The 21,283-nt window shown below is 43.8% G+C and overlaps 1 protein-coding gene across 3 annotated transcripts in view; it reads right to left on the bottom strand.

Moving 5' to 3' along the window:
• Positions 1–21,283, bottom strand: part of Camk1d (calcium/calmodulin dependent protein kinase ID) — a 410,836-nt gene that overhangs the window by 242,713 nt on the left and 146,840 nt on the right. For all 3 annotated transcript variants that reach the window (XM_028891816.2, XM_028891804.2, XM_028891812.2), the window contains exon 2: positions 13,870–14,001. In XM_028891816.2, coding sequence (XP_028747649.1) covers positions 13,870–14,001 — 132 coding nt within the window. The remainder of the gene's footprint in view (positions 1–13,869; positions 14,002–21,283) is intronic.

Raw genomic sequence — 21,283 nt, 5'->3', positions numbered from 1 at the left:
TTAGTTTAAGATCTGGGCAGAGGGATTCTAAGTAACATGCTAATACTGTGTTGTTTTATGTCAAATAATTATGACTTAGGTGAAGAAATCAAGAATTTTGATGCTGGAAAGGTAATCCTCTGTGCACACTAAGCAAACCCCCCCAGTAGAGAGGATTCCAGAGTCTGTACATACTCGGGGAACTCACATTGCTGCTCTGACCATCTGTTCCTCCAGTTCAGCAGCAATATTGTGAAATATCCCAGCCTATTTCCTGAGCATGGCTTCACAACCTATTTCTTCAAAACTGTTTCCATTCAGAAGTTTCTATTCCCATTGACAATACATACAGTCCTTCCAAGAGAAAACTCTTTCAATTACCTTTTAAAGAGGAACAGTATCTTGCCTCTTGGAAGATATATTGAGTACCACTAATAATCGATGTAATGATTTAATGATTGCTCTCCAAACAAATTGCTTCCATGAGCTAATGTACTTCCAGTCTGTATAATGAAACTCCACCACCTAAATGATTATTGAAACTCTATCACTTAAATGGCCATTTTAGAGAGGAAAAGCTGTTGACCGGACAGACTCTTTTAAGAAATTCAGTGACCAACTTTCTTATGAATATTGCTGGTGCATGAAATGTAGCTCACCAACCACAGTCTGTAACCTTCCACGACACTTTCTTTTTCTTTCTTTCTTTCTTTCTTTCTTTCTTTCTTTCTTTCTTTCTTTCTTTCTTTCTTTCTTTCTTTCTTTCTTTCTTCCTTCCTTCCTTCCTTTCTTTCTTTCTTTCTTTCTTTTTCTTTCTTTCTTCCCTTCTCTCTCTCTCTCCCTCTCCCTCTCTTTCCTTCTCTCTCTCTCTCTCTCTCTCTCTCTCTCTCTCTCTCTCTCCCTCTTCCTCTCCTTCTCTCTCTCTCTCTTTCTTTCTTTCTTTCTTTCTTTCTTTCTTTCTTTCTTTTCGAGACAGGGTTTTTCTGTGTAGTTTTGGTGCCTGTCCTGGATCTTGCTCTGTAGACCAGGCTGGCCTCGAACTCACAGAGATCCTCCTGCCTCTGCCTCCCCTAGTGCGCCACTGGCTGCCCAGCCTTCCACGGCATTTTAAGAAATGAAGCACAATTATTAAAAGTGAGAGGCAGGCAAAGCAGCAGCGAGAGTTCCACACTAGGGCTTCAGAACATGTCTACCAAAGTTTCAGCCATTCTGATGACATCTTAAAATATTCAGAAAAGGAAGTCCCACCTACAAAATGGCCTGTTCTGAATTTGAAGAATACAAGGCCAAACCACAGCGGAGTCTAGACATGGTGAGTGGTGTGGCCCAGTGGTACAGCACAAGCTTGGCATCCATGAGATCTAGGGTCCCATCTGCTACCAAACCAACATTTTTAAACATGAGCTTTAGCAGAATTAGACAGGAAGAGGAGAGGCTGCAAACAGATCTGCCCCCCAAGTGTTTGTTTTATTTTGTTCAATACAGGTCTCCCTGTGTAGCCTCAGATGGCTTAGAATTCACTACATAGACCAATCCTCCTGCCTCAGCCTCCAGAGTACAAGTATGGGCCACCACTCTAGCTTACCTTCCAAGCTTTAATACACAATATGAGATGTATGAAGTACTCGGGAAATGGCAACTGAGTCACCTGACTACTTTCTGGTTCTGGGGATGAAACAGCCTGCTCAAGAGGCCATGAAATTTTCCTCCATGACAATGTTTTGAGACAGGAATGTGAAAATTTTTTTCTAGGTAAAAAAATAAAACTACAGAAAACCACAGGTTTTCACTCCAGCATCGGCTAGTCTAGTGAGACTCCTTATTGGGTTTTGAAGCAAAAGCATCATGTGGGGGGTTGATGGGGATGCGTGCATCTGTTTATACATGTATGTATGTGCAGATGTGTTCGCCTGCACATGTACATGTGGAAGCCAGTGGTCAGCTTCTGCTATCTTCTGTCATTTCCGACTTGACTTGTTGAGAGAGTTTCTCAATACACCTATCATGTCAGTTTCTGCCAGACTGGCAGGCCAGTGAGTCCCAGGAATCCACCTCTCTCCATCCTCGACTCCCAGTGTCAGGGTTACAGGCGCATGCCACCAAGCCTGGCTTTTCCTGTGAATACTAAAGATCTAATTCGGGTCCTCATGCTGTGCAGCGAGTGCTCTGCTCCCTGGGCCATCCTCCGAGCCCCAACTTGAAAAAAAAAAAACATAAACAAAAAAGAATATCTCCTTGGGTTGAAATTGAGTTGTATTTCCATAGAGCTCCACCAGATTCCCTGGCTGTGAAAACCCGCTGGTGGGGTGTTATCAGTTTAGTTCTGGTAGGACATCCCTCAGAACAAAGCCATGTGACACAGTGGCAGCTGGGAAGGTGGGACTAACTGATGGTGGAGTAAGAACTTAACAGAGTGCAGGAATCTTGGCACACAGCCGGATGGAAGCTTCTCTACTAGGATTAGGATCTAATACAAGAGTAACATTTCCCATATTTTCTAGATAATTCTACAGCATGGCTTATTTCCTCATGAGTTTCATTCTATTGACAAGGCAGTGGAAAAGATGGGGGCCCATCATGTGGACCTGAAATGGGAAGGAAGCCTTTCCCACGTTGAACCATTAAGTCAGGCTCTGGGCTGACCTTGGACCTCCTTTCTCATGAATACGGGAGGACCACAGGCAGCAGACAGTAGAGGAACTCTAGCGCCCCCAGCGACACTGCACCCCCCTAAGGGGAGAAGTCAGAGAGAACAGCACCTCTAATTCAACTGCCAGAGGAACTTCAGAAACCAGATCCAGTGTACCACGTCGGAACCCAGATGAGCTGCTGGGGTAGATTTGTGAGGCTTGGCCAACCATGCCAGGGGGCTTTTAAAGATGAGGGAAAGTTGGCCGGGCGGTGGTGGCGCACTCCTTTAATCCCAGCACTCGGGAGGCAGAGCCAGGCGGATTGCTGTGAGTTCGAGGCCAGCCTGGGCTACCAAGTGAGCTCCAGGAAAGGCGCAAAACTACGCAGAGAAACCCTGTCTCGAAAAATAAAAAAAAAAAAAAAAAAAAGATGAGGGAAAGTTATTTTTTGAGATAGTGTCTCACTATGTAGCCTTGGATGTCCTGGAACTCACTGTGTAGACCAGGCTGGCCTCCAACATGCAGAGATCCACTTGCATCAGCCTCCCAAAGGCTAGGATTAAAGGCATGTGCCATAACGTCTGGTTATTTTCTTCCTTCCTTCCTTCCTTCTTCCTTTTTTTTTTTTTTTTTTTTTTTGAAAAGTTATTTTCTTGTATTCTTCTGAAAGATGCTCTACAAGAGAAGTGGTGTGGTTCCATGGAAACCATTCTAAATTAAAAGTCCAGAAATCGCTTGGGCTCCACATCTGCCCAAGTTTGTTCTGTGCCCTGGGGCAAGCTGCTCCATCTTTCTGGGCCTGTTTAATTATCCTGAAGTCAGTAGAACCACACTTCAAGCTCATTTTCTAGTTCTAATGCTCAGCAACTCACATTAAAAGCAGATGTTAACACACGGAATGTTTTCATAAGAGCTTTTCAGCAAGAAAAATAGTAAGGCACATTCTTGACAAGTCCACAACTCTACTACACTTCTCTCCTTGAAAGGGACAGCCACCTTATCCCTGCTGCTACTGTATATTGTGGCATCAGGACATGCCTGTGCTCCAAAGGGAGCCTTTGGAGATAAAACTTGAGTGGGGCAACTTCAGGGAAGGCATCTTCCCCTTAGTCCCACAGCCTAGCCAGATCTTCCCCTACATATAAGCATAAGATAGAAAGGAAACGTTTACAGAGTCCACCCAATATGCCAGGCAGACAGTGTTCTCAAGGCATTGCATCCATGAGTCTTTAATCCCTCCGGCAGGAGTGGGTGCTGAAGCATCAGAGTAAACACCTGCCTATCACATACAAGGCCTCAGATTTGAGCCTCTGTACTACAAAAACAAAATGAACACCTCTACCAAAAAAAATTCAAGAAAATTCTACAGCATCCATGAGAGAGAAACTAACACCATCTCCCTTATGGACCAAGGACACTTGGGTTGAAACAACTTGTCCAAGGTCTGGAAACTTCTAAGGAGAGTTACTACATGCAAACTTATTGAGGTAAACTCTCAGGTCTTCATCAGTATTATATCTCGCTTCTCTGTCACATGACAAGTTACAGGAAGAGATTTATTATTGTACAATTCATGAGCATCATTGCTTATATCAATATGTGGCCTCTTCCTTAAGAGACAACATGGTGGCAGATGCGAGCTAAAAGCCAACCTGAGACAGAAGGGACAGAAAGCTTGAGGTAGACCTTATGTTTCCTGCGACTAGTTATGTTAAGTCTAGTTCCCCATTGGTAAAATGTGGCCGTCAACATCTCCTTCATTGGTTTATGATGAAGTGTTTATAGAAATTTTAGCTAGCTCTAAATCTTGATGAAGGGAGAACATTTGTACTGAAACCCACAAATGATATGTCTACATTGTTCTGAATTTCAGTACGCTGGATCAGGACAAACATTTGTAGTCTGACCTGAACATCATCAGTCATAACTGAACTTATGGGCGTTTATGTCTTACTATTCATTGGGAATCACAAGACGGGTTTCCTGTAAGTTCTTGTAAGGCTGTTCAAGTCACACAGGTGACCCACTAGAGGGAAAGGTTTGGGACTCTAGAGACAGAGGAGCTCTACAAGGGAGAGCTCCGCTCTCTTCCTGGATGCCCTGCTCACCAAACTGCACACTTGGCACCTCAGTTTCTACAAGATGGACAGACAAAGCAGTTCCCACTCAAAGAAATAGAAGCTTTTCTAAGAGAACAGGGTGGGAGGGCCTATGTTTGCATGATGCCTAATATCTGAAAATGTTAAAATGCTTTTCTTATACCTCATCTTCTTTGGGTACTCCAGACAAGAGACATTATAATAGAATCAAGGATGTGTTTATGAGGCATAAAGGATGTTTTAGCATTCAATAGAAAGGTATAAGAAAATGAGATACACTTAAAATACATGAATATGTCACATACATACAGCATATTTGCATATGTAAGCATACATATGTGCATATATGTGGAAATTTAGCTCATTAGTTCATTCAACAAGAACAATAGCCCAGTACAGCCCCCTGCTATTACAGCAATGCATCTGTTTAACATCTGTTTAACATCTGTCTAATATCCTTGTATGTGTTCAGATTCCCAAGTGGCACCTCTCACCTGCCTGTGTCATACACTCAAAACCATTTTTCAAATGCCAATGAAAGAAAACTGCAAGTGCCTTAAAAATGGATATGAAATAAGATTTATCCAATTACATACAATTACTATTACACAAAAAGTTATTTTAGTGTTCATCTCCCCAGACCTGGCTTTGACCTCTGACCTTAATTTCCAAGCCTGAGAAAAAGAGTTTTGCTTATAAAGCACTAAAATTATGGACAAGGGCCTGAAGAGATGAGTCAGCAGTTAAGTGCACTGTCCTTCTAGAGGACCTGGGTTCAATCCCCAGCACCCACTTGGTGGCTCACAACCATCTGCAACTCCAGTTCCAAGGGATCAGATGCCCTCTTGTGGCCCTCGTAGGTACCAGGTACACACTTGGTACACAGACATGCATGCAGGCAAAAAGCACCCATACACATTAAATTAAATTAATTAAAAAAAATAATACTACGATGAAATGGTAAACAAATGTTTGAATCACCCAATAATAATCCTGAATTTAGATTTTACTAAAATAATCCGTCTACTCGTATAAATAATGCCCAAAACAGGATGGAGGAGACACAACCCAGAGCTGAGTAGAAAAGCGAGAGAGAAGCACTGGTGTGTATTTATTTTGATTCCTATGCTGACCATCCTTGTCTCTCTAAGAACTCTTTGTACTTAACCTTTCATGGAACTGATTCTCCAATGAAAGCTATTTTGATTTTTTTTAAAGGCACACGCTATGCTACAAGATACACACACGCACTTTCTGAGAATCATTTAAATGACATTTGTATAAATCATTAGCTAAGTAAGTTTACAGAAGAAGGGAGAAAATATTTGCCAAGATGTGTTACAAGAGGAATTTAACCACAGCCTGGTTCACATGAGAGATAGCTCCTCAAGTAATTGTGTCCATCAGGAGACGGGGAGCTAACACAGGAATGAGCAGGCAAACAAGCAGCCCAGCTTCGCAGACCATGCAGAAGCACACTGTTCTCCCACTGCTCTTAACACCTACAGAGTCGTATATATAGCAGGAAAGGTGGCGGCGGGAGCAGCCAAGCTCTGCTCAAGTGACTTAAGTTCACTCTGTTGCTGTGGGAGAATCAGCTCTGACTCCAACTTGCCTCTTCTAGAGTACTGTGTACCGGTTGATGGACTTGCCATCCACATGCTCAGGGTATTATGTCTTATATGTCAACTTGACTAGGCTAAGAGATGCCTGGAAAGCTGGTAAGGTAGTGTTTAGGTGTGTGTGTGTGTGTGTGTGTGTGTGTGTGTGTGTGTGTGTGTGTGTGTGTGTGTTTCTAGAAGATCAGACTCAACAAAGTAGTGGGTACCACTCTATTCCTCGACAGCTACAACAGAACTAATAGGCAGGCCTGAGACATCGGCATTCCCAGTTAGCTTTAACTAAGTTAAACCATGGTTCATCTGACTCCCTGATCTTTAGGTGTGGACTGAATTACCCTGAGTCTCCAGGTTGCAGACAACAGGTGAACTCCGTAATTGGCTTCCATGATTGCATGAGCCAATCCCTCCTACTAAATCTCTCTGTATTTCTACACATAATCCATTGGTTGTTTCTCTAGAGATCCCTGACTAATATGGTCTGCAAAGCCAGAGAGAACAGGCCCTAGACTCTCCAATCAGCACCCATTCATCCATATTTCTAACCTCCCAAACTCATTGGGGTATCCCTACTTCTTGCTTCCATGGTCAGCGCCATGCCTCTAAGTTCAGGGCTGGAAATGGAAACTTCATAGTCGTAGAAAGAAGACACCTGATGTCAGAGTCAGGGAGACATTGGAGCCATGAAATATAAAAGGGAAGGGCTCACCTAGACAAGGACAATTCAGGGGAACAAGCTGAAGGACATATGTATCATACCGAAGCTGAATGGGAGACAGAAACAATGACCTACTCCTTTCAGAGAGTACGCATGAAACATGGGGAATGGGAGTTGAAAACCAGAGATCACAAAATAAAGGGTTGCTTATGTAGGGGTGTAGATCTTGACTAAAGATGGAGAGGCTCAATATCAGACCAACACATCAACTATCAACGCTTATTTATTTGGGGTACAGGAGAAAGGGGACTCTATAAGTAGTCTGCATGAGCCATCCAGAGTGCAATATTTAGGGAATAAAAATCACAGGCAGGAAGAGGCACCAGAGGGGGGAAAAACACCTTGGACTCTTGTGATTATCCCTGCCTCACAGTAAGAGGCACAGCTGATTCGGTCTTCCTTCCATTTTTTAATTATATGTGGGTGTGTACATTGTGTGTGTGTGTGTGTGTGTGTGTGTGTGTGTGTGTGTGTGTAGGTGTGAGTGAGTGCAGGAGGTGCCCATGGAGGTCAGAGCTGGACTTATGGACATTTGTGAGTTGACAACATGAATAATAAAGCCCTCTTAATGCTGAATCATCTCTCCAGCCCCCGTCAATGTGTTCTTAAAACCTACCCAGTTAACTTCAACGAGCAGTTGGAGGTGAGAGCCAGTGGATCAGAGCAAAACAAGAACCATCACTGACTGCATGCTTCCCCACGCTGACAAGGTGATGATAACCCACAGTTTCAAAGCAGTTCCTACCCAGGCCCCTTCCTAAAGAAAATCTCTGCAGCTTGCAAAGTAATCATCAGAACAGCATGCTCAGTCCCAGTGCCATGTTTCATTCATCTGAATGGGGGCTATGTTTCATTCATCAGGATGGAGGCCATGTTTCATTCATCTGTTGGGCTCTGGACCCATCCAAAATTCCATCTAAAATGTCAACTGTCTGTAACACATCTACCACTTCATTTCACCAGTGACTGACTTCTTCCCTAGGAACTGACTTCATGTTGGAAAAATGACTATTTCAAGGTTTCGCTGACACAAGTTCATGTTTAAGTAACCTGAGCCTCAGTTTCCCCAAGTCTTAGTCAAGGGGCTGCTCTAGACACATCCCTTTTGCTTTTCCTGCCCCTTGCTTTTCTATATGCATCTCCTTCTCTCTTCACCTCTCATCTTACTGCAGACTGTTAATGCATTTGTCTTCCCACTCCAGCAAACTGCTAGAAGTGATGCTATCAAATCAGATTGGAGCCCTGGCTGCCCTCCAAGCAAATAAGACCACAGAAATCATAAAGTATAATCCAACTAAGGTGAGTGGTGCTGACGATGTTATATTCCATACTGCATAAAATGTTCTGTTCGCAGGACCACAGCTAACCACTCTGTCTCTAACAGCGCATGATGAATCATATAAATCCAGCCCACTAAACCCGAAAGTCAGGCGGTGGCTTTCTCTGCTGCATAGCAACAGCCTACCACGATGTTTATCAGGCTTCCTCCCCCCCTTCTCTAAACTTGGTTTAATATCTACTTATCAAGTTGAAAATTCATTTTGGAACTATTTTCAGAGCAAGTACAAAGACATCTACTAGGATATATTAGCTGCATTACTTTTATCCAATGAAATAAATAAATCTCTCACCCTACAATAAACTTAGCACGTAGGAGGACAAGCAGTCTCTTAAATGGGCCCATTTGGATGAAACACAGCATGAAAATACACAAACAGCCAGGGGACATGGGAGGCCTATCTTGGACCCTACCTATAATGACTAGTTAAATTGTGCCAGGATTTATCTTATTTTAGTTTTTGCTGAAACAATTTTTTTAATTTCCTTTATTTTTGTGATTATAATGTAATTACATCATTTTCTTCTTCCCTTTCCTCCCTTCAAACCTTCCCTTATACCCCTCCTTGCTCTTTTTCAAATTCATAGCCTTTTTTCCCATTAACTATTGACACACACACACACACACACACAGACACACACACACACACACACTCCTAAATATATAAGTACAGCCTGTTCAATCTCTAGAAAGTTACTTGTATGTGTGTTTTCAGGAAAGCAACCAAGAGTTCTACCCAGGTTTGAAACCTATGATGCCTATGAACCACAAAAACGACCAGCATGGCACAATAAACCGAAGGGTATAGTGGTGACATGCATACCTCGGTGGTAACCAACAGGTCTCTAAATGGTCTGAAAGCTCACTCAAACAAAAAGGAAATGATGTCTGATACCAGACACCTAGCCAACTAGCCAGAGCTGGTGAACTCATGGACTGGGAGGAGAACCTACCACCACCACTATTCTAAACCAGCATAATCCCTAGCTACATTCTAAGTGTTTGTCCCTACACCCACAGACAAGTGCAGTCTTCACCCCTCATCAAGAAAACTTCTCTTTGCAACAGACAGAGACCATTATAGAAAACCACAATCGCTGGGTGGCAGAGGCACACGCCTTTAATCCCAGAGGCAGAGACAGATAGAAATCTCTGTGAGTTTGAGGCCAGCCTGGTCTACAGAGCGTGATCCAGGACAGGCACCAAAACTACACAGAGAAAGCTTGTCTCAAATAAAACAAAACAAAACTAAACAAAAGCAAAAAAGAAAAGGAAAGAAGGAAAGAAAGAAAAGAGAGAGAGAGAGAGAGAGAGAGAGAGGAAAGAAAGAAAGAAAGAAAGAAAGAAAGAAAGAAAGAAAGAAAGAAAGAAAGAAAGAAAGAAAGAAAGAAAGAAAGAAAGAAAACCACAAACAATCAAAATGCAGAATTGTGGAGCCCAGTCCCAACGGGTATGTCTATAATACAACTCTGGTACCTAAAGGCTCAGGAAACACTGCTAAGAGGGGGTGGAAAGGTTGTAGGAACCAGAGGATCAGGGAGTTTGCTGTGAGAGTGTGTCTCCTAGAAACATCAGAAGCTACACCCATCAAGTCTCACAACATAATTGCCTAAACATGAGCTGAACAAGGATAACAATGGACCTCCTAATGAGGACAGCAGAAAGCCCAGGAGGCATCATCCCCACACAAAGAACTACTGGCAACTTGGGAATGCTGAGAGCTGAGAGAAAGTCTTCCCCAGGGAAGAGCACATCAATTGATTATCCAATATTTAATTGTTTCATTGCTTTATTTTATGTGTATAGATATTCTACCTACACGTATGTATGCATGCCACTCGCCTGCCTCGTACCTGCAGAGACCAGAAGAGGGCATTGGATCCTCTTGGAACTGAAGTTACACAGGATTGTGAGTCACCACGTGAAGGATGGGAATTGCCTCTGGAAAAGCAGCCAGTGCTTGCAACCACTAAGCCATCTCTCCAGACCCTTCCCCAAGATTTATTTTAGTATGTGTTTCAGAAATGTTTAGTCTCTACAAAAGCCTAGATTATGATGAGTTCCAGCCCTGGAAAGTCAATAGGTCATCTATACTTGGATAGCCCCAAGACCTCCAAATCCACCATGCCCAAGTCAGAACTCAGCCTTACCTTCCTGCTCATAGATCATTCATCTCAGTTAATGAGGTGATCAGTCACCCAGTTACCCCTGTGAGAAATCACAGCATTATCATCAGCTCCTATCTGTCCTTCAACACCTCTCTGCCTCTTCCAAATCCTGACCTCCTGTATTAGCATCTTCATATCCATGTCTTCCGTACAGCCCATAGCCCGTTTTAACACGTTCCTTCATTTCTCTACATGACTCACCTCATGACCTCTTATGTGTTCTCACTCCATGCTCCTGCTCTGTCCAATCAGTCCTTCCAAGTTCTGCCACAGGACACTTATAAATCATCATATAGCTTCTCTCATGATAACCCGATCACTCCTCATATCTACTGCCTGAGCCCAAAATCCAAAGCGGAGTTTAGAGCATGTCCCCCCATCCTATCTTTTCCCAAACTTGGGTCTCCATTTGCCTCACCTCAAACCCTCTGCCCCCATCAAAGGAGCCAGTTCCCCCAGAATAATCCCCTGGCTCCCATCTCCTAACTTCTTCCTACACCATTCTCTCTCTCTCTCTTTCTCTCTCTCTCTCTCTCTCTCTCTCTCTCTCTCTCTCTCTAACTCTTCTTTCTCTTAACTTCTTTCTATAGTTTTAGGAATCAAACCCAGGGCCTGTGTAGCAACCTACCACTGGACTACATATCCAGCCTGGGTCTCCTAGCTTCTGTTTGAGTTGCTCCTTCTGATTGGAATGTCTATCTGCCTTTCTGGAAAAATATACTTATGTGGCTGCCCCTCAGCCATGCAACCTGTCCTCAAGCCCACCCCTGGGTCCCCTGAACATGCTGTTATCAAATCATCTATAACTTTATCCTGTTGGTGAGTAGCAAAATCTAGATCTCAGATGTCAAGAACTCCATGTCCAGTAGTGCTGCCTCTTCGTGTGTGCTAGTTTTGTGTCAACTTGACACAAGCTAGGGTTATCTGAAAGAAGAGAATCTCAACTGCAAAAATGCCTCCACAGTATCTGGCTATAGGGCATTTTCTTAATTAATGATTGATGAGAGTAGGCTCAACACATTGTGGGTGGTGCTATCCCTGGGCTGGTGTTTCTGGGTTCTAAAAAAAAAAAAAAAAAAAGCATGATGAGCAAGCCATGGGGACTTAGTCAGTAAGCAGCAACCCCCCACTCCCCATGGTCTCTGCATCAGCTCCTGCCTCCAGGTTCCTGCCCTGCTTGAGTTCCTGGCTCCCTTCAATGATGGACTACAATTTGGAAGTGTAAGCCAAAGTAACCCTTTCCTCTTCAACTTGCTTTTGGTCCAGTGTTTCATCATAGCAATAGAAACCCAAACTAAGATATGGTGCATGATGGGAACTTGATAAATATTTCTTCAATGAATGAATATCACCATGGCAGCCTTCTAAACATGGTGCCAAACTCTTTTCTTTGAAGTCTATATAATTTTCTTTCAGCTGTTTGTGATGCGGAGTTCCTCTTAGCCTGCTTGTAAATCATTTGCAAAAGATTAACAAAATAAACTAGCATAGGAGATAACCCGACTTTTATCTCCTGAGAAATCATTCCTTTGTTCTTTACTCCCTAGAGAAGAGTCCATGCCTCTAGGCTTCCTAGCAACTGATAGTGAGAAGCTATCAAAACAAATCATTCCAAATCCATGGTCCTCCCAGGTTTTAAATACCCTGTCTAAAGATGTAATTACTACTGAGGCACTGGGTGGAGATACTGATTAAGTCAAAATATTCATGGCATGAACCAAGGCAAGCTTATAAAAGCCTGCACCTGTACCCACTGCCCATATGGATGGAAAAGATCTCCAACACTGCATATGGATTCCTGGGCTCTTTTATTTCTAAGCCCAGACAACCTCTGGGTCCAAAGTGGAACCTGTAGAAAGAGAATTCCATCTGAAATGTCAACTGTCTGTAACACATCTACATCTTCATGTCACCAGTGACTAACCTCTTCCTCAAACACTGATTTCATATGGAAAAATAGGACATTTCAATAAATGTTTCATTAACACAGTATTTTCCTGTCTGATGCAAATATTTTGCTTTCCCAGACTCTCCTCTACAGAACCATTTCCTACAATCCTCTGCAGCACAGCCTAGAACTCTCTAATTCCAATAGACAACCCAAAGAGCATAGAAACCAACCCAACAAATGAGTGAAAACAAATCCTCACACTAAAAGCCATGGAGACTATTTTGTTCTGGAACACTGATACCAAGTCTGTGTTCTTCTCTGAGTTGCCCAAAGGTCAGGACAGGACAGACTGTGCTGACCACCTCAGCAGTGCTGAGTGGCAAAGCACGCTCCATGGGTCACTGTAGGCCCCAGAAGGAATGAAGTGAAAGATTATGTGGAAAGGATGTACGGTGGGTGGTTTCTTGGGTCCCTAGATAAGGCTTGTTCCCATTCCACTTGTTTATCTGGACTGGATTTCTTGCTATGTACTGATTCCAAACCCCAAAAATTTCAAGGATATTCTGAACATCTTTTATTAATAGCAACTCAAAATTTTTCAGATAGATGCCAAACATGCAAAAGCAGGTGCCATATAAGGTTTGTTCCTTCAAACTTCATAAAAATATGGTGGAAAGACTTAATCCTAACAGTACAAGGAGTGTGATCAGGTAGAAAACCATCCGAGTATGGGGGAAAGTTGGGGGGGGGTGTCAGATCACATCAAAATGGCTTGCATGTGGCCTTGTACTGAAGGGGATGAGATTTTGATTTGGTTCTATTACACATGAGAAGGGAAGATATTCAATGAATAAGTGAAGCTCTTTGGAAACTCCGGGGTGCCCAGGGCTGTGGGTGGCAGAGAAAGGGGGTAAGAAATCACAAAATGTAGAAACAGCACAAGAGGGATTGATATTCTGAGTTCTGCCACATATAAACTATACGTATAGGAGTTTGGACAAGGGCTTTATCTTGCCAGCTTCACATCCTTATAAAAAAAATAAAGCAATACCAGTGGCAAAAGTTATTATAATTCTCAGCACACTACACTATGGGAATGGTCTGAGTTCTACTTTATAGGAGAGACTGGGCCTCTGGAACCAACCAGCGTCACTCGGCTCTGGTGAATCAAGTCAGCCTACAACTGTGCCCTTTGGAGAGGACTCCCTCCAACGACTGCTACACTGTAAGACACCGGAGCTATAGGAAAGCATTTTCAGAGCACTACATGAGTACCAGTGGTCAACTGCTGGGCCCATTTCTTCCTGCGGGCTAGTAGCTGGTGACCTCTCCGACCCCTGTGAAGCCAGCCTCGCGCCAGGCCTTCTCCTTGCTCCGGAGGATGCTCAGACAAGATGGGGAGGAGAGGCTGCTCTCCAGCACTTACTTTCTAAGAACGGCGATCTCATTCTCGATGCTGCTCTCTTTGCCCTTCAGCGCCTTCTTCGGGATGCACTTCACTGCGAAGAGTTTCCCAGTTGCTTTTTCTTCAGCTAAAACCACTTCAGAAAAGGCCCCACTGTGAAGAGAGGGAGACAAGAAGGGTTGGGGTGAGAGGGTTTGGTTTCAGAAAGGCCCCTCTAACTCCAGCACAGTAACAAGGAACATGACCACAGGCATTACTGTCATTTTGTGTCCAGCAGGGCTCCTTCCCAATGTCCTTAGAAGAAAACATGTGGACAACCGTACCTCAATGCAAAGAAACAGTGGATGTCTGACCATAAGGGCAGTGGAGGCTGCCATGAGTTGGCTATTTTGAGTGCCCTTTGGCACCCTAATATACAACATGGTCAGGTTAGGGTCCTGTGGTAGGCAACAAGAGCATTCCCTAAAGGGGCTCCCCCTCAGAGGAAAAAAAAAATGGTATCCATAGCATGGTTGTGTAGACCAAAAAGTCACAGATACTAAAATTCTCCAAGTCCTTATAGGCTCTCTCACCCACAGAATTTTCTAGAATACCTCCCAAACACTGAATTAATTCTCATAAATTGGTAAGGATGTAATTACAGTGGGAGCTGGTGCTACATGAGATACTGGCACTTGGATACTAACTGGTAGGACTAGGCAAACTTTCATTCTTCAGCTTCCTTTCCAAACAAACAAACAAACAAGGACCATATAGTGAGGATGATTAGCAAAACTGCAATATAAATTCAACTCTTTGAGAAGAGAGAAACACACTGTAACCAGGATGTGTGGACCCTAAAAGCCCACCTCTCCCCAGTGATGGCATGCTCAGTCTGAACAGCATTCTCCTAGCCTAGAAATAGAGCTCACATCCTTTAGCCCCTAGCAAAGATATTCTTAAGCACAGATAGGACCAAAAGGTACAGGAATTCATATTTGTTTGGTATAGTGGACTACGAGTCTTTGAGATAATGTTCCTACTAGAACATTAACTCTCAAGCAAGAAGTCGGTCCATTTTTGTGGTCTGCATTTAATTATACAGACCCTAAAGGGCAGAAGATAGTCATTCAATGAAACAGTCAAAAGGGAAGTTCCAGCAAGAACCTTCTGCCCAAATCTATAAAGTAGAATTATTCACTCAGAAGGCTATGTCCTGAAGCTTCTTCAATCACTTAAAACAATCATCATTAAATATAAATACATACAGCCTCTCAACAGAATTTTCACAGAATAATCTTTGGAATCAGACAGTCCCTATGATATCTGCTCACTATCAAGGGGATTGGCTGCAAAAAAAAAAAATCAGTTCAGAACAAGCCCAGAGCCCATGACCTGTGCTTCTCATCACTTCTTTTCCAAGGATAGAGTCACCCAATGAGGGTGAAGAAGACCTGAATACTCGGATGCCAGATCCCTCCTCCATCATGTAAGCACTGTGTTGAGACTAAGAAATCTCATTGGGGAAAGACCAGGCCTCCCACACCAGGGGTAATTTTACACCAGAGTCTCCTCATTCATTTTTGACTTCCACTCAACTCCTGCAATGCACATTATCCTGGAAAATTGTCATATGCTGTTTAAACTTGTTCAAAGTTAACTCTGGGAGTGAGGAGAACTTTCTTGTCCCAGACTCTAGCATGTTTGTTCTCAAATGTCCTCCAGATCCCTTTTCCTGGGGCAGGCTGCCCCTACTAAACTGTGACAGGGAGGAAAGATAGTAACAAGACAGCCCAGGAGTAAAAACACTGTGCCTTTGAGGACAGCTAGAAGGTGAACTCCTTCCAAGGAGGTTGTGACTGTTAATCCCATGGTAAGAAAATGGAATCTCCAAAAACACCAATGACAGCCAATGTTGGAGAGGATGTGGAGCAAAGGGAACACTCCTTCACTGTTGGTGGGAATGTAAACTTGTACAACCACTGTGGAAATCAGTATGACGGTTTCTCAGAAAATTAGGAATCAAACTACCTCAAGACCCAGCCATCCCACTCTTGGGCATATACCCAAGGAATGCTGATTCATTCCATAAAGATACATGCTCAGCTATGTTCATAGCAGCACTATTTGTAATAGCCAGAACCTGGAAACAACCTAGATGCCCATCAACGGAAGAATGGATGGAAATAATGTGGTACATATACACAATGGAGTACTACTCAGCAGAGAAAAACAATGAAAGCATGAAATTTGCAGGCAAATGGATGGAACTAGAAAAAAATCATCCTGAGTGAGGTAACCCAAACCCAGAAAGACAGTCATGGTATGTACTCACTCATAAGTGGATTCTAGATATAAAGAACAATCAGACCACAGCCCATAGAACCATAGAGGCTATATTTATAGTATGGAGGTCCCTAGGACGACTGTGGCTTATAATAAATTTCGGTTCTACTCAATTATTGAAAAAAAATAGCCAAATGAATGGAAACACATGAACTATGAACCAAAGGCTGAGGGGCCCCCAGCTGGATCAGGCCCTCTGAATAGGTGAGACAGTTGATTGGCTTGATCAGTTTGGGAGGCAACTAGGCAGTGGGACCAAGTCCTGTGCTCATTGCATGAGTTGGCTGTTTGAAACCTGGAGCTTATGCAGGGACACTTGGCTCAGTCTAGGAGGAAGGGACTGGACCTGCCTGGACTGAGTCTACCAGGTTGATTGCAGGCCTCGGGGGGAGGATTTGCCCTGGAGAAGGTGAGAATGGGGGGTAAGCTGGGGGTAAGGGAAGGGTGTGGGAGAGGGGAGAATAGGGGAACCCGTGGCTGCTATGTAGAACTGAAAGGTATTGTAAAATAAAATAAATAAAAAGACAAGAAAGATCCAAAAAAGAAAGAAAAGAAAAAAAAAGAAAAAAGAAAATGGAATCTCATCTACAGAGAGAAAGCTCAGCTCTGCCTGGAACTCTCAGTCTGGGAACTTAGTCATGACTGTTATAGCAGGGCTTCCCCAATCACTTCTGCTGAATAACTGTAAGTGCCCAACTAGATATTGTCACCTTTCTACACTATTTGTTCTTTTACTAAAAAACCTCACCAGAGGGGAGATACTATCAGGAACTGTAGCTAATTCTAATAAGGCGCCCCTGGTCAGTTTCTGCTGGGTGTTTATAGGCCCTTGATTTAGTGTCACCTTTTCTTGACTCCCTCAGCTGGGCTGCTCCAGTCATCTTGGCTGCATTTTTTTGAGCGCCTGATTTGAAGATGTTTTGCTGTCTGTCCACCACTTCCATCTGTCTGCTACTTGCTGCTTATTCCTTTACTTTCACCTACTGTATAGATAATAAACTCTTTCAAAATCAAAAGCATGTCTGCCATAGATCATTCTTTAGACTGTATAAAACAGTCCCCAATGCTGCTAACCCAGTGGGGTTGGTTGACGCCCCCACCCCCTGGCATCTTTCCAATTCACAAAATCCATTCTCCAGAACACAGAGAATCCCTTCAGGGCTGCAAGTACCTGCAGGGATGGGTCAATGGCTACTCTCAGGCCTCTCCTCGCTCACTGTCCCCTACCCTGCTCTGCACATACCCCAGCTCTTTTATTTCCACCAGGGAATCCACACAGACAAGAAGAGACCATGGCCAATGCAGGGGAGACAGTCTACTTAAAAGGGGACCTTCACCTGCAGATATGAAGCTTGCATGAGGGAAAATAGAGCTTTTGACCTCTATGTGTCATTTTCTTCCTGGAAAACGGCTAGAATGTGAGATTATAGCTGGAGTTGGAAGGCTAGGGAGAAGACTGAGAGCAGGGGTGGGATTCCAACAGCAGCACGCCCTCTGTGTTAGTTCTGAACTGTGGGTGGAAGGCTCTATCTAAGGTCCTGTGGGAGGGCAGAAACGTGGGTCACACACCCGCAAAGTGTTTCACAACTTTGCAGCTCAGGCTTGACAACATGAGCCACTCATGGGGTGCCTAGAGATGGACACGGGACAGGTACATGAGAAAGGCCCAGAAAGAGTTGCTGAAGTCCAATCATGAATGAAAGTCGGCCTGGACTTTATACTCTCAGGTATAGACTCAAAAGAAAAGGAGCTAGGGAGATGCCTTGGGAGCTAAGGTGCCTGCCATGTGAGCTGAAGGACTTTGAATTCAGATCTCCAGCACCCATTTAAAAGCTGGACATGGTCACACGTTGCTGTAACCCTAGTGCAGGGAGCAGGGAGACAGGTGAATGAATCCCTGGAGCTGTTGGCCAGGCAGTCTAGCCAATCTGTGAGCTCTGGGCTCAGTGAGAGCCCTGTCTCAAACCATAAGGCGGAGAGTAGACCAAGAGGACTCCTGACATCAGCGTCTAAACTCCACAGGCAAGTGCATGCACCCACATATGTACATGTAGACATATCCATTATACATGCTCACACATACAATAGGTACAGTATACACACAGAGAGAGACAGAGAAAGAGACACAGAGAGAGAGTTGAAGAAAGATGATTTTTTTGCCATAATCATAGCAGCATTACACACAACAGCCATGAGATTTAAAAAAAGAAATCAAGTGATGAATAAATAGACAAACAAAATGGAACATACAGACAATGTGCTTGTAGTCCAGTGCTGGGGAGACAGAGACCGGTGGTCTCCCAGGCTCACTGGCCATCCAGTATACCCCACATACTGGTTGGCCAGTGAGTGGCCATACATACATGCCATGCATAAAATGCAACATTATTCATTCCTTAAAAGACTCTGGCACATGATCCAATACAGATGAACCTTGAAAAACGTGTGCTAGATGAAAGCCCCCATCGTGGAAAGGAGACACTATGTGTTTCCACTGCTGTGAGGTCCCTGGAGTACTTAGTTCATAGAGATGGAAAGTGGACTGGGGTGGAGGAAGGGAGAACAGGAAGTGACTGTTTAACTGGGACAGAGTCTGGAAACTGAAAAGGACCCAGAAGCAGATGCTGGTGGTTACACAATGTATAATAGTTCAGAACCCACACCCAAAGTGGTTAAAATGATAAGGTTTATGGTATGCCTATTTTAGCACAATAAAAAATAACAAGAGAATGCTTATATGTGTACTCAATGACGTGGCTTCACATAGAGGTAATGGGAAAATGGGAGAAACTCTTCACTTGTTACCTCCCAAAAGAAGAGAGGACTTACAGGGAAACTGCAGGGTACCAGGTGGCATCTTGATATCTACAGAGTTCTCTGGAATGCATCAACTAATCTAGTCCTTGGGTAACTGAAAGATACAGTACACAAGAAGTCACTGTCAATGTCTTTAAGAACCAGGACATCAAGCACTGAGCCCAGTGCAGAGGCAGGATAGAGTGGTAAATCAGACATGCTCCTTAATCCCCTGAGCTCTTTCTTTTATCGTGTGTGTGTGTGTGTGTGTGTGTGTGTGTGTGTGTGTGTGTATGAATGTGTGTGTGAGAAACTGTGAGTGTGTGTTATGGAATGTGTGTATATGAATGTGTGTGAGTGTGAATGTCTGTGTATCTATGGGTATGTATGTGTGTGTCTGTGTGCCTGTGAGTGCGTGTGTGTGCATGTGTGTGTTAGGTTCTATGTACAAATGTACATGTGCTTGTAGGTACACATTCATGTGAGTGTATGCCAAAGAACAACTTCCATTATCATTCCTCAGGTGCCATCCACTTTGTTTTTGGCAACAGGGTTTCTCACTAACCAGGAAATGGCCATGTGGGCTATACTGGTTGGCCAGTGAGTCCAGGGGACCATGTGTCTCTGCCTCCTAGCACTAGGTATTACAAGCACAGGACACCACACATCTCTTTGCTTTTTCCTCACGTCCATAAGCACTTTGCTAACTGCGCCATCTCTTCAGCCCCCTCTGAGGTCTTCTTCAGTACACTGTGCAGGGGTGGTGCTACCAGGAAGCCTGCCACCCCAGCACTGAAGTTGACAACAGCAGAAGGAACAGAAAGTGTTGTCAGGGCAACTGCCCTTACTCCCAAGCTCGAGCATACAAAACCACTCTTCTCATTTGCCCAAACAACATGCGTAAAATTATCTTCCTGAAGTTTTCCAAAGGTGATGCTTTCTGGACTCAGACAATAAGATTAGCATGCATTTTATTGTTCTCACGATAAACAGAAATCACTTGAAGACACTTCCCCTGTTCAAGGAAGCTAACTAAAAACATCACTAATAAAATGGGTGAATGAACCTTTCAGCCACTTCCAGTGGAATTACACAACACACTTTCAGGAAACTGAGCTGGGGTAGCAGGTCTACCTGGGAAGAGGCCTGGGAGCCTCATGGGCCTTCAGACAGCCCAGGACACTAAATGCCCAGGAAGTGGGGACAAAGAGTGCTGTCACTTGTACTCTGCAGGCTGTGAACATAAGTGGGATGTATTCAAAACTGAGTGGCATGACACTGTCCTAGATGGTCACATTTCTACCCGGCCAACAGCAGCCTATGATGTGAGTGTGCCTGAAGCACAGAACAGGCCCTCCTCCTCTGCAACCTGACTGCTTTCTTCACCTCCACCCAAGGCACACTGTGTGGAACACATTGGTTTACATCTGCCCAAGAGAGTTAACACAACACTCCTTGTTTTGACCGGTGAAAATACTAGATCTGTGAGCTTATGGCATGTCCCCCACCAGGGTGACATAAGTAACAACTAATAGAAAAAAAGGAAAGGCAGACATAAAGGTGTTAGAAATGTATGATTGTAGGAGAAATAAAAATTCCAGTGTTCTGAAAAATTACACGTTTTCAAATGACAAAGATGTTTATTTAAATTATAAAGGAAGTCATTATTAAAAAAATACCCAAGTTCTTACTAAAGTGAAATGTCTGTGACAAATAAGCAGAAAGGTCGGACAAGTTGTTCCTGCGACGCCAAGGATCTCTGCAGCTGTAGAGAATTGTGCAAACTGTGGATGCTGGCACCTGCCCTGCCCTCCTTTAAATCAAACCATCACCTGGAGGCAGCCGCTGGGAGTCTAAGTTGGGTGCCAAGAAGGAAACCATCTTTGGAGGGCAGAGTCTCAAGACTAGGCCAATGTCATGGGACTAAAGAATTGTACACAACTGCTTGAGCTTTCAACTTCATTAAGAATGGCCCTAAAGCAGGTCCTTTTGTTTTGCTTTAATAAGGCTCAAGAATGGAATCCTGCTACAGACTGTTGCACCCAGTCCACTGAAGATACACACCCAGGTCACGCTGAGTGTGATGGCCCAACATCCAGGTGACCCATGGGAGGGCGAGTGGACTGGGCTCTGGACAATGCCTCATCTTCCCATCCCCTCTGAAAAGCGAGAATATGCCACATGTCCTGAGGATGCCTAGACTAATACCTGGCATTAAAGGTTTTGTGAACCATGGTTGTCAGGTACTCCCCAGATGTGAAAATATGCAGAGCCATTCCGAACATCCTGTCTTCAGATCTGTGTCTTCTATTGA

This window comes from Peromyscus leucopus, chromosome 5 (assembly GCF_004664715.2).
Source record: "Peromyscus leucopus breed LL Stock chromosome 5, UCI_PerLeu_2.1, whole genome shotgun sequence".
NCBI classification, from domain to species: Eukaryota; Metazoa; Chordata; class Mammalia; order Rodentia; family Cricetidae; genus Peromyscus; species Peromyscus leucopus.
The sequence above is the reverse complement of the archived record's forward strand: the minus strand, read 5'-3'. Positions and strand labels throughout refer to the sequence as shown.